Source organism: Astatotilapia calliptera, chromosome 1, assembly GCF_964374335.1.
Source record: "Astatotilapia calliptera chromosome 1, fAstCal68.1, whole genome shotgun sequence".
NCBI lineage: Eukaryota > Metazoa > Chordata > Actinopteri > Cichliformes > Cichlidae > Astatotilapia > Astatotilapia calliptera.
Genome location: NC_137422.1, coordinates 28,242,017 through 28,255,936, shown reverse-complemented (window position 1 = coordinate 28,255,936; position 13,920 = coordinate 28,242,017). Strand labels below are relative to the sequence as shown.

Below are 13,920 nucleotides of genomic sequence, written 5' to 3'. Positions count from 1 at the left end.
GCTAGTGCAACGTCGGCTCAGAGAAGAAGCGCTTGTGTTTTGTAAGCTGAATTTTGACTTTCAGGCAGAACTCTTTTTAAAGTCTTAATTAAATTTTGTATTTTTGATATTGGACTGGCAGTCATGGTTGTAGTTTCACCGATTTTTAAACGTTATTTGGGGATATTTATTGTCTTGGATGAGTTTCTCTTGTGGTTTTATACAACTGGAATGACTTAAGTGCTGCCTGAAAAACTAAATTCGGAGAATAAAATGCCCCGGTTTGCCTTTCGGCCAGCCTTCAAATTTTCCCCGCCTTCATCCTAAATGCTTTCCTGCTTTACCGTCTAACTTGACGTGAATATGGCGGCAAAGGAGACTGTAAACAGTTATCAAGTGAGCGTTGAATCTGTCGTGAACGGCTGGCTAGTGGATTATTACTTCTTTTTGGCGGTAGAGTTCTTTAAAAATGAACAATACGAGGATTTCTGTGCCATTATAGATATACTCGACTGTAAGTATAAACAGTGTTTTTGACTAGTTTGGCTAGCTCGTAACCAGCTATAGTACTACCAGAACTGCCTAACTTCGTACCAAACTTAATACAAGTTAGCGGACTTAAATATTAGTGCTCCTTTATAAGTTGTCTTCTATCTTGGTTACGATAATACATGCTCTTAAACTTTCCAGGCGTCAGCTGACAGAAAATAAATGAATAAACGGGGGAAATTTCATGAATCGTGTTGTTGTGAGACTAAGCGGACTCATCGTCTTGTTATGTCGAGCGAGGCTGCTCTTATTTATTTGTTTTGATCTTTTATATACACAAGGAACAATTTCAGTTCTGTTTACATGTATGTACGTTCACGTAGTGGTTTTTCAACATACTAAAATGTGTCTTTTAAGAAAAAAATCAAGGTGATTTTAATGACATATTTATAGTTTTATTACCATACAAAAGACATCTTTTTCTTAAATACAACCTCCATACGCCTTATTTTTGGTTTGTTTTTTTTAAATTATTTATTTATTTATTGAACTTGTTTCTAGGGCATAGACTTCTCTCCAGGTGACATGATAATGGAGTATCAACAGGACTGTCATAATGCCAAGTGTTTATGTAGCTGTACTTCTAATGCTGACAAACATGATACTGACATTACCTGAAAATGTTATTTGTAGCCAGTCAGTAAAATCGGTTATGTATTCCTTCAATTTGAGACACCTCAGTAGACGTTAAAAAAGTGGGCATATAGCCAGCTATTATTGCCAGTTACTTAGGCTATTTTGTGTTATTAATTTCTGTGTGTTTGGGGGAAATAAGAAGCTTCTTTATTGTTTTATTGCAGGTATTATGGCGCGCCCTTTGGAGTCCACGGATGACATCGCAATGAAATTTCGAGTGTTACAGTTTATCTCCCGGATAAATGAGGGTGAAAACCTTGGTGAGTTCAACATTAATCGACAAGATCGGCACATCTGAGTATTACTGTGGTTCTTTAAGCGACATCAGTGTACAGCTCTGTGCATCAAAATAAATCATTTGCAAAAATGTAATAACTTACCTGTCAAATGATTAAAAAAGGGTATGTAACTAATCTGCAATACATTGTACCACAGTTATGCCACAGTTAGACACATTTAGAGGGCAATATAAATAATAAAAGCTTGTGATTAGAGTCTGACTACACACTCACTGGCTACTTAATTAGTTACACCTTGCCTATACTGGGATTGATCACCTTTTGCTTTCAGAGCTGCCTCAGTTATTTGTGTCACATAATTTTCCTTCCTTGGTCCATATTGACATGATATCCATTGATGTCTATTTAAATACCAGTACACATTTTTATGTAATATTCTGATATCACAAAAGTATCATATCACAATGTCACTGTTGTAGCAACGCCATGCCTTGATGTTCCCTAGTGTGGACAACAACGAGAAAAGCCGAGGCATGTCTCAGAGCAGGAACCACCTGTCAGCTTCCAATGATATAGTGAAGCAGCTCCCTTTTTAGATCCCAACTTCCAACAAAGGAAAAGTAGTTTGTAAAACACCAAGGTGGAAATGTCAAACTTATTTCACTACTTGAGGTGGTGCTAGTTTCAGTCGTCATTATGCAAATGTACTGTTTATAAGATTGGGGAAACCTGCAGTCAGCTGAGACTGAAGGAGTCACTTGGATGACTGACAAAACGTTTCTCCCACTGAAAACGCTGCGTCCAGATGAACAGAATCAACTAACAACAGAATTGGGGACTAACATGCTAAAGTCACAGCGGAGATCAAGACTCACCAGACCAGGCAGAATTTTCCATTTTGAGTGAATGAGTCAACTCAAAATAGTCTCACTATTCTCCTCTGACTTCTCCCATCAATATGACAATTTTTATTCAGCGAACTGCTGCTCACTGGATGTTTTCTCTTTATCTGACCATTCTCTGTAAACCCTAGAGATGATTGTTAGAGAAAATCCCAGTACATCTTAAATGCACAGACCAGCCTGTCTGGCACCACAAACATGCCATGTTTAAAGTCGCTGAAATTCTTATTCTGATGCTCGGTTTGAATTCCACAAGTAGTCTTTACCATATCCAAATCCCTAAATGCGCTACAGCTGCTGCGGTGGGATTTTAGAAATTTCTATTAAGAAGTAGGGCTGGGCGATATGACCCAAAATTCATATCTCGATATTTTTTAGCTGGATGGCGATATAAGATATATATCTCGATATTTTTTTTAAGCCATAAAGTAAGAACAAAAAGAGTTCTTAGTCAAAGCTGTGTCCCAGATGTCACACAGGCACTTTTATTAACATACAGCACAGATGTACATGAAAAATTACTCAAAATTAAATTATGAGCATTCATTAAATAATAATGCTCCATAAATAAAAGAAAACAAGGTTGTTTTTGTGCTAAACAAAGAGCTCACAATTGTGCAGTCAAAATGTAAACTAAAAGACGCTGAGCGTAATAACAAAGACAGACAGATTTTACAGCTGCTCTGTTCCCAAGTTTTACTGTGTGACTGATAGCCTGGAGTTTGAAATCCGCTTCATAACCACGTCTCTTAGGCTACGTTCACACTGCAGGTCTTAATGCTCAATTCCGATTTTTTGATCAAATCCGATTTTTTTGTCTCCTCGTTCACACTACAAATAAAATGCGACAGCAAACGCGCTCTAGTGTGAACGCTCAAAGCGGCCCGCATGCGCAAAAGAAGATGTCACACACAACGCGCTCTGTTTAGACCAAGAACAAACAGTATTGTTTGACTGATGGCCGTTAATATAAAGACTTCGGACTTTACGTTTCCCAATTTTTGCTTTAAGTTATTTTGTTATTTACATAATAATGTAAATAACCTAATAATGATCCTTATTGCTGTTTAAGAGAGGAGCGGTGCTTCAAAGGATAGCTGCAGATTTCTGTCAGAATCTGCAGATTATACAGTACAAATGAAATGTTTACGTTGTCTTCCCAACAGTTTCACTGACATCTACACTGGATGGCTAGGAAGCGTTCGCGATGTCTTCTCGGGCGCTTCTCGGGCGCTGATAATTGGCTTCAGTCTTGTGTCGGTGACGTAAAAGGCGGATTTAATGCGACTTGACCGTTCAAACAGCAGTCGCTTTCTAAAACATCGGATATGTATCGGATTCAGTACCACATACGAAAGTGACCCAGATCGGATTTGAAAATATCGGATTTGCGCCGTTCACACTGTCATAGCATGATCGGATATGGGTCGCATAGGGTCAAAAAAATCGGATTTGATGCGCTTTCGCCTGCAGTGTGAACGTAGCCTTACAGGTGCCATTTATGGTCCTTATACACAGTACGTATCACTCCGCGAAGCTCCTCGGTAGCCGTAATGCGCCGACAATCTATCAAGCGGTGCAGCTCCGTAGCTTACCAAAGTCGTACTCAAACATTTTTGACAGATTGCTGAACGCCGTGTACCACATAAAATCGGTTCGCGGCCACCAAGCACAACCAGAATTCATACATAAGGCGCGCTATCAACTTTTGAGAGAATGAAAGGATTTTAGGGTTAGCGCTGTTAGCTCGCTAGCGCGGTTAGCTCGTTAGCATGTTTAGCTCGTTAGCTCGTTGACGCCGTCCAGCCCCACGCATGGGGCGATGCGCAGTAACTCGTTAACGGAGATTTGCCGTGTCCGTCTTGTCGCTGCCTGCACGTGAAGCGATGGGATAGGAGGGGGAGTTGTCTTCAGTGAAGGCGAGGCGGAGTAACGTTGCGTAGAGACAAAAGTGGACGAAAGAGAGGCAAACTTGCGGCTCCACAACTATAATTATAACGTAACATAGACTATATCGATATAAAGGATATTGTCACATCTTATATCTCGTATAAAAATATATCGATATGTTTTAAAAACTCGATATATCGCCCAGCTCTATTAAGAAGCTTTTGAAACTTATTGGTATTATTGTACCTAATAGTCCAGTGAGTGTATACATGGTATATAAAGGACATCTGGTGACATATCAATACTAGGACTGCTTCTGTAGCGCTCAGTTGTCACGGCGTCACTCACATTTGCAACTAAAAACAGACAACGTAGCAGAAACATATCTAAGAGCAGGGGTGTGTTAAAAACATTACGCTCAAGCTGCTCCGGTTTTTAAACAAAAAAAATCGTTTCTAAAAGAGAATTCAATGAGCAGTTTATTTTAAAAGACCTGTTTTTTTTCTCATTTTAATATTTAATATTTTAAAAATTGCTTATTAAAGAGACAAATGTAATTTTCCATTATTACTCAATTGATAGAATACTTGATTATCAAGAATACTTGATAACAAAACTAAGTTTGATTTCTGTCATAATCAATAGCCTGATTCACAGCTTTCTCTAAATTCATATTTGAGGTTGACATCTCGTCATACTGCGAATATTGTGAATAAACACAACAGTGAATATTGGTTTGTCTTTGCCTACAGGTGTTTCATTTGAAATGGATGTGCCATCAACTCCTCTGGAATCAGCCTTAATGTTACTGGAAAAAATAAGCCAGGAATTCAGTATCCCACAGCAGGAGTATGAAAAGGTGTCCTCTTCTCTTAAAGATATGGTAAGCATTTCTCTTGAGCTGAATTCCTTTATTGTACTTCCATTCAAAGTAGAGCTGGGCGATATGAGATTTTTTTCATATCACGATATGTTTTTTTCATTTCAGGCGATAACGATATCTATCACGATATAAGCCAAATAACTATATTTGTAAGATTTAAATGTGCCGTTGCTCACAAGTAAAATGTGAAATAATCAGCAGCTTGTTTTTATTTAAATATTTATTTCCCATAATAAGTTCAACAGGGTAGATGTACTTAAGGAACATGAAACTTTTTCAGATAAATAAAGGCAAATATTGCAAACTACACAAAAGGCAGCCGCTAAAGCGTTTAAGTTTCAAAATAGAACAAACAAAACAGACTAAATTGTCAATTCCACTTAGAAACAAAATATTAATTCTAAAAATAAATCTTAGTTTGTTTTACAGAAGAACAGACAAAACTGACTAACTTTTGTCAATATCAAATAAACTGAGAACTAAAAGGAAATTCTCAATCTCTCCTTGTTGTATAGCTGAGCTTTTCAAACAGTTTTAACAGTTACTTTAGTCTGACAAAAGCCGAATGACGAATTAGCGCTTCCAGTCAGAGACTGAGGCTACGTCCACGGGTACACGGGTATTTTTGAAAACGGAGATTTTCCGTTTTCGTTTTAAAAAATAATCCCGTCCACACATAAAGGCAGAAATGAAGGAAAACGCTGCTATGAACATGCCAAAGCAGCAGGTGGCGCTAGATTCCTAACCGTGCCGAAATGTTGGCCAATCAGAAGTCTAGAAGCCTCGGTGGGAAAAAGTAAACAAAGCTGCAGCATAGAAGCAGAACCGAGTCGTATGTGTGGAGGGACAGTAACTGTGTGTATATGTAAGCATTTAAACACTGCAGAGAGTAGAATTAACAGTAACAGTATTGTAGAAATTCATTTCACCGAAACAATAACGTGACGCACAGTGTCACGCATGCACCAGTTTATTGTATTTCCAGACTTGCTTTCGGCACAATTTACAGTGCACGCTACTCTGTTTTTTGTCAGACTTGAAATAGCCGAAATACCTTCACACTACGGAACTTCTATGGCTCTTCCGTTCGACAATCTCTCCGGCGTTGGAACCATCATCTGTTTTCTCTTCGGTCACGCTCGGTTGATTTTTCTAGTCGGCACACTCATTTCCTCCATTACCCGCTGGCTGCTTCCCAAACAAACACACGTGCGGCTTGGCACTTGTGCTGTACGTAACAAGTCACGCGGACGTGACGCTGCGGCTGTGATTGGTTCGGCTCTGCGCTACTTAATTTGGATTGGCTGACCTTTTTTTTTTTTTTTTTTTTTGAGGACAAGAGCGGTGAAGTCTATCGCGATAGCTTAATTTCTCTATCGAGTAAAAGTTATATCGCGATACATATCGTTATCGTTCTATCGCCCAGCTCTAATTCAAAGACAACTCCCTAAATTAAGTGGGTTGTTTTTGTTTTTACATTTTAAATATCTGCACTTGTTCAGCTTTTACATTCTTACATACGTCTACAAAGGCAATCAAAACAGTGGTTTCTAATTATGTTCTGTTTAGCAAATAATATATTTCTGTCTTTAGATTGTGGGGATTTTCATCAAAAACAGTAAGTTTGAGAAAGCAGAAGAGGTGCTGATGAAACACTTTCCTCCCAAAAATATTGGAAAGGTGAGGTTACTCGCTAAACCTTTTTTTCACTACACGATAATAACATTTACATTAAAGTCAGTGTGTAACTTTATCCCTACTGATAAGTTATTTTGTAAAGTCTTGTTTAAAAATTGATAAGCATTGTCATATCGATGTTGATATGCTGTGTAATACAAAATAACCAGGATGGGAAGCTTTTGCTAATCGTTTTATAGCTTTTAAGTGTAGACAAAGACACAACGGTTAATTTCATTTCAGATCTACTAGGCTTTGCAAGCTTAGGCCATAAAAATACTGGATAATGGACAGTCTGCTTTCCCATCTTGCATCTCCTCATCAGCCACAGTCATCAGTGTGCTGATATGATGATAGCGCTGGTGCAGGAAGACATTATGTGGAAAAGACAAATTAAAACAATTGGTTTAGCTTGCATGCCTTATAAGTGTCCCTTTTATTATCTGGATGGGGTTGACTGATCACTGAATGATCTTTGGATGGTGGAGCCTCATTTCACTGTAGAATCCTCCCCAACTTTTTCTGCATTTGTTTTTTAGCTCCAGCTCCCTCCAGTGGCCAACCTCCCCCTTTACAACAAAACCATCAAATAACTGCATTGGCTAGTTTTCATTTTCTGTCACATGAATGTTAAACAATGTTGGGTCTGATTTTATTACATCCCTAAAACAATTTAAAAATTAAAATGGTGCATGCTAAGATATTCAAACACATTATATTTTTAATGTCACGTTTCTCACATTTTCTGTAGAGAGCAACATTCATGGGTCTCATCAGGAAAAAGAATAAGATTCATGAAGTCATTGAGCAAATCAACTTTCAGCACTTCAAGGAGGAGATGCTTGCGTTTTGCCTGAGGATCTGCCACTTCAGCCTTCCTCTTCTTCATAAGGTATACATGCTCTGTATTAAATATGTTTTGTTTTTTTTAGTTAATTATAGAAACTAATCAATAGAATAACTTTAAGCAATGTGAAGTCCTTTTAAACATTTGGGGTCAAGATTGGCCCATCTTTGCATTTAGACATTTCAGCACTTGTTGGGAAAATGGAATGTACACTGCCCGGTGCATCTGCAAAGAAATTGCTGTTACATGAGGTTGACAGCATTAAACTGCAGTCCAGCATTAAACTGTACCCTCTAAACCAGGGGTGGGCAACTCCAGGCCTCGAGGGCTGGTGTCCCTGCAGGTTTTATATGTGTCCTTGAACCAACACAGCTGATTTAAATGGCTAAATTACCTCCTCAACATGTCCTGAAGTTCTCCAGAGGCCTGGTAACGAACTAATCATGTGATTCAGGTGTGTTGACCCAGAGATCTAAAGATCTAAAACCTGCAGGACACCTGGGCCTGGAATTGCCCACCCCTGCTCTAAACCAAGTCTCCAGGGTTTTGGAGATATTTTTTTTGTTGGTGTTTTTTAAAGCCTGCGCATCTTGTAAAATTATCAGGATTTCTATATGTTTCTTTATTACCGGTATGTCTATTCTTCATGTACATCCCTGCTGTAATTTCCTGCTTAAGGATTAAGGATTTCATAGATCCAGCTCTTTCAGCTCAGATATAATATATGCTGACACCTTGATTTGTAGTATCTTCCAATACTAGTATTAATCAATAATAAGTTCTTCTTTGTGAGGAAGAGACCAGGATGTTTAAGGCTGCAAATATCAGATTGCTTTCTTGAGCAGTCCTAATAGCTCAGTGTGTTTAGTAAATGCATGAAAGGTTCAACTTGCTGTATATTATGAATTTAAGTGCATTGTCTTTTGACTAGAATTGAGATTCAAATGAAGAACAAACCATGTTTCATATGTAATCAATTCAGAAATCCTGTTCATGGAAGTTTCTTTGTTGTGAATTTGTGTGTGTGTGTGTGTGTGTGTGTGTGTGTGTTTGGTTTATGCATCCCAGGCTGCAAAACGTATCATTGAAAGAACCCCTGTGGATCAAGACAGCACAACAACTGAAAGTGATGAACAAGCTGAACCTCAGCCATGCTCTAGTTCACAAATAGCCACTGTCCAGTTTGTACCATGGTAATCGCTTCCCTTCTCTTAGTTGATTAGTAATGTCTAATGTTAATGTAATGTCCATAGTAATGCCTATTAAGATCAGTGGCAAAACAACAGTCAGTTTGAAAATGTGTGAAGAAAAATAATTCTCCCTTTTCTTTGAATTGGAAGTGATTATTAACTATATTAATACTCACCATTAGCAGCTGCATTAATTGTATGTTGCACTCATGTGATCACACTGTCCATGCATGTAAAAACATTTATGTATTAGATTAACTGTACATACCTTTTTGTTGTCAGGATGTTTGTTTGTCTGTTTTTCAGTTTTCTAGTGTTAATAGTATTTTATTGTCTTCCAGTACACATTCACTTATCCCGAAGACCAGGCTAGAAGCGGCCTACAAATCCCTGGCCACAGGTTTAAATAAAAAAACATTTGCTCAGTTGGAGGAAGAAGTAGACAGAGAGGAGCTGGAAAAAGAAAATTTTTGCGAACAGCTTTCCATGACATCAGAGAGGTGCACAAGTGTGGACTTGGAGGAACTGTTATTTCAGAGAGACTCAGGAGGCCCTATGGAAGCTTCCCCAGCAGACCAACCAACACAAGCAAATGCCATTCCTCCAATTTGGGCAGATTTACACTTTAAGAATCCGATTGTGCTGTGTAAAAGAGAGAACTACACTGTGTCTCGGCTGGTGGTGGAACCAGACAGTCAGGCAAGTTCACGCTGCACAACCGCTTTAGAGAAACTGGAACCTGAGGTCAGAAGGAAAAAAACACCACAGACACTGTCTGCATCTAATGAAAAAGACCGTCAGTGTCGGGGAAGAGACAAAAAAGGTGCCACGCCCACCCAAAAGAGCTGCATTCAAGCCAACAGAACTCGCACCAGGTAAGTTAAAGTAGCAAATAGCAAGATGTTTTTGCTATCCGGTCGTTAAGTCTGACGTCATTAGCCGTGCCTGGGCCCAAACTCCGCTGCAGGTCCTTAAGTCACACGATCACTGCAGCATCACTGAGAGTTAAAAACTGTCTAAATTCTTTCATCTGTAATAAAATGATCAGTGTGGCTGCTCTACCAGGTGTAACAATTACGTTTAACATCCAGGCATCCATGAAAACTGAATCTATGAAGTTTAACGGAGTTAGAAGTTAGCAGGGAGTTAGCTCGCTAATTTCCATCTAAATATAATATACCATGTTCTGACCGAGGGATTTCTGAAAAAATTAAGACGTACAGCTCAGCTATCACTTCCGACATAAATGAAGACAGAAAAGTAAACAGCAGTGACTTTTGTAGGGTTACTGAAGTTGGACTAGCTGGTATATAATGATGTGCTACGTGATCGCTAGCGATCATATAAACAGTGAAGCTGGAGGATGAACGCTAACCTTTTTCCACTCGATAAAAAGTTAATGTGAGGGTTCCCGAAGGTTAGGGACAAATGCAATCGCATGGCAGGATGCTGTAAACAGACCAAACGTCAGTCAGGAGAACAACTGAGATAATCCATCCACAATATGAGGTTAGTCATTAATATACTGCTGCATGGGCTGGGCTGCAGTTACATCGTAAGGTTTTAAAAACAGATTTAAAATGATTAGCTGTAATAAAAACTGAGAGAGGCCGACAGTGATCACTGACTGTTTTTAGGGACTTGAGATTAAATAGAACAAGATACAAAGCATTAAAACGTGTTAAATACACAACAGCCTTATTAAACACAGAGTAGTTTGGGCCGGGAAGCAGGATTCATCACGTCCTCACTTAAAGACCGGATTGTTTCGCCTCGTCCATGCCCCACAACTTACGTCTGCCCCTCAGTTTGAGAACCACTGTGTTATGAGAAAGTTACTGTTTAGTAGATATACAACATTAAAAACCGTTTGTTTCAGCTGTTTGAGTTGACTCCTCTGACTCTGCATCCAGCAGGGAAAGTTATGCTGCAGCACAGCAGTTTGATGGTTTACTAAGCAATAAGTCCAAATGTGCATTTCTCACCTGTTACTGGTTACTAGATTGTCAATTTTCAATGTTTGAACTTATTTTATAATAACTTTGATGTGAAAACTAATAACAACCATCAATCTATTTTTCTGCTACTTATCTGGCTCTGGGTTATGAGGGCAGTAGCCTGAGCAAAGATGTCCGGATTTCCCTATCCCCAGCCACCTGTTTTAGGTCTTCTGAGGGTATATTTTGTTTTCACCATGTCAGCCAAATCACTCCAGCATGTCCTGGTCTCCTTCCAATTAGACATAGCAGAAAACACCCAATTAAGTCCTAAATCCTAGTAGGATGCTAAAAAAAAAAAAACAACTCACCCAATTGTCTTCTTTAGGTCCACAACATGATTGATATTTGACCAGTTTTATTTATTTATTCAGGAATCAGGATAATATGGACGTCAGCCGTACCACATCCTCTTCAGTGGAGAGCTCACCAAGTGAGTCACCTTCTCATCCTGTCCGACAAACAACCTCCACTCCTCACAAGGACTCTGGTCAAAAGAAAAGTCCTCGTCTTTTAAAATGGTTAGTAAACGCCAGTAACTGAGAAACTAAAAGTGGTAGAATACACCTGGGTGAATATTTCACCCAGCCTGATTGAGTAATAGTTCTAATCATTTTTAATTTTTATCTTTTGTAGTTGTGCTTAATCATTTTGCCAAACAAAAACACACTCTGGATCTTATTCACAGGAAGCGACTGTACCATGATGCACAGGAGAGCAAGGGCGGCGAAGAGTCGTATGTTACCCCTAACAAGAGCGGTATGTAACACTTCATTAAATATAAAATGTTTATAAATATTCAATAAGACTAAAGCAAGTTTGCCATCTGAAACATCTGGTTTTAATGTTTTTCTGTTTGTTTGTTTTTTTGCCTTCCTACAAAGGCTCAGACATGAGCACCAATTCAAATTCAGGCCAAAGGAAAAGGGTAAGTATAGCAAAACATGCTACAAAGCTAACTTGTCACTGTACTTTCCTGTGGATGTTATTTATAAATATAAATAATTAATTTATAATTTATTTACATAAATTACACTAAGTCAAACTCTTTGTTCAATACAGGCATCTCCATTTACAGTTTAGCATATATATTTTGTTCCTCTTTTGCACAAAAAGTACTCATTTGCAACCATCATACAAATGTAAGTTCCTGTAGGGATAGCTCAGTAGGTAGAGTGGTTGCCCCATGATCGGAAGGTCGGGGGTTCGATTCCCCTTAACAGCTACCCTGAGGTACCCCTGAGCAAGGTACCGTCCCTACACACTGCTCCCCGGGCGCCCAATGGCTGCCCACTGCTTCACTGAGTGAATGGGTTAAATGCAGAGAGCAATTTCCCCACGGGGCTCAATAAAGTACAATAATGTACACACTTTCTTCTTCTCTTCTTCTTCTTCTGTATGAATAATGCAGTACACATGAGGACATTTCACTTTAGTCAGTTACATTAAAAACAATTGAAACAATGTTTGGACTCTCCACAGTAGGAAAAAGCTAACAAATCTTTCAATTGTGTTGCAGAAATGGACAGAGAGTGAGACGCAGAAGTTAAAAGACGGGGTCAAAAAATTTGGAGAGGGCAACTGGTGTAAGATAAAGGAACACTACGGCTTCAAAGATCGAACAAATGTCAACCTGAAGGACAGGTGGAGAACAATGAAGAAGTCAAATATCGTCTGACTCACCAATGTCATTTTATCCCATCTCCATTTATTTATTTTTGTTTCTTAAGCAAGTTATTGATAATTTTAAAAATTTGTTTATAGATTTGGTAAATGTTCAGTGTCCACGGCTCAAAGATTGTTTTGTTTTGAGGAAGGGATAAAATGTTACTGTATCTTTATGTTAATGTGTTCTCATTTGTGTTTCACGGGGTCCTAGAGGATTACAAGACATGACTCATACGTCCCTTTAGTGAACAAGGACAAAATTCAAGGTCTCTCTTCTCTCTCTCTCTTCTCCCCCCCCCCCCCCCCCCCCCCAATATAATCCTAAATTTAAGTGACATTAATTAGCTTTTTAAATTGGATCCATTCTGTATGCTATTGTGACTACATGGCACTGAAGAAAACGAGTCTCCCCATCAGAATGCTACGCAAATGTTGATTAATTCCACATTGTGATCAGTGCAGATACAATTTAGTATATACAGAGTAGCTTTAAAAGTCAAAAATTTCTCTCAGTCTTGTGATCTCAGAAAAGCAGAACAGACCTTTTAATTAAAGATATGACAGCAGCAAAATATCCATTTAGCTGAGATCTACAGGTATATTTTCCCCCAAACAAACTATCGATAAAAAGAATGAATGGAGCAACCTTTTGTTTGTGTGTGTGTGTGTGTGTGTGTGTGTGTGTGTGTGTGTGTGTGTGTGTGTGTGTGTGTGTGTGTGTGTGTGTGTGTGTGTGTGTGTGTCAGGTCTGATGCAGTGAAATAGATATAAAAAATAAGCCCAGAGAATTTAAAAATCCTTTCCTGTTTACAAGCACAAACCCATATTGAGACATACATTTTATCATTCAGTCCCTATTAAAAATAATGATGAACAAAGTTCTGCTATGACATTACTGTTGGTAATTCTGGGTAAATATAGGTGCCCCTTAATGTTCTTTATTCTTCACTTACAGTATTAATAGCTTCCATTGTTTTTTCTCTTCAGTAAATATAGTGAGATTCCAGAAGTGACACTGCAAAATAAAACACGTTTCCTTTTCTCCACTTCTCCAATAACTGTCTCACTTTCATATTCTGTGAAACCGTTCTTTGCTGTCATTTTCATTTATGCGTGTAGTCCAATTAAACCCGTGTAGACTGAAATATCAGTGAGCTACCTTAAAATGAAGATTTAAGTAGGAGAGTAGTGAAATGTAGCAGATGGAAAAAATTATATATACCAAAAGAACTGCGTTAATAATGCCTTTACAATGTAAACATGTTACTTTCTGCTACTGTACTTTTTTTTTTTTTTTAATCCAAATACATTTCTTTCTAAACAATACCAATTATTTTTAGGCTTTAATTTTTATTTTTTGGCCCATAAATTGCATTATTATCATTCAAGCTCCCCAGGAAAATAAATGAGGCATTATTAAAATGTCACAACGGTTTTAATGGCTCAAAACTGTACAGTGCTAC

At 38.4% G+C, this 13,920-nt stretch overlaps 1 protein-coding gene across 1 annotated transcript; it reads left to right on the top strand.

Moving 5' to 3' along the window:
* Nucleotides 1-304: 304 nt before the first annotated feature.
* LOC113024577 (telomeric repeat-binding factor 2-like) lies at nt 305-13,512 on the top strand. Its single transcript, XM_026171766.2, has 11 exons — nt 305-493; nt 1,329-1,424; nt 4,948-5,078; nt 6,672-6,758; nt 7,507-7,647; nt 8,671-8,795; nt 9,134-9,667; nt 11,164-11,310; nt 11,478-11,548; nt 11,674-11,717; nt 12,309-13,512. Exons 1-11 carry the CDS (start codon nt 343-345, stop codon nt 12,465-12,467), a joined length of 1,686 nt encoding a protein of 561 aa, XP_026027551.2. The 5' UTR covers nt 305-342; the 3' UTR covers nt 12,468-13,512.
* The last annotated feature ends 408 nt before the right edge of the window (nt 13,513-13,920 follow it).

Bases quoted from the DNA above. Each gene is read 5' to 3' on its own strand.
- LOC113024577 (XM_026171766.2), top strand. From the start codon at position 343: ATGGCGGCAAAGGAGACTGTAAACAGTTATCAAGTGAGCGTTGAATCT. The intron at 1,425-4,947 runs GTGAGTTCAACA...CTTTGCCTACAG, and splicing joins AAATGAGGGTGAAAACCTTG to GTGTTTCATTTGAAATGGAT. The intron at 8,796-9,133 runs GTAATCGCTTCC...ATTGTCTTCCAG, and splicing joins ACTGTCCAGTTTGTACCATG to TACACATTCACTTATCCCGA.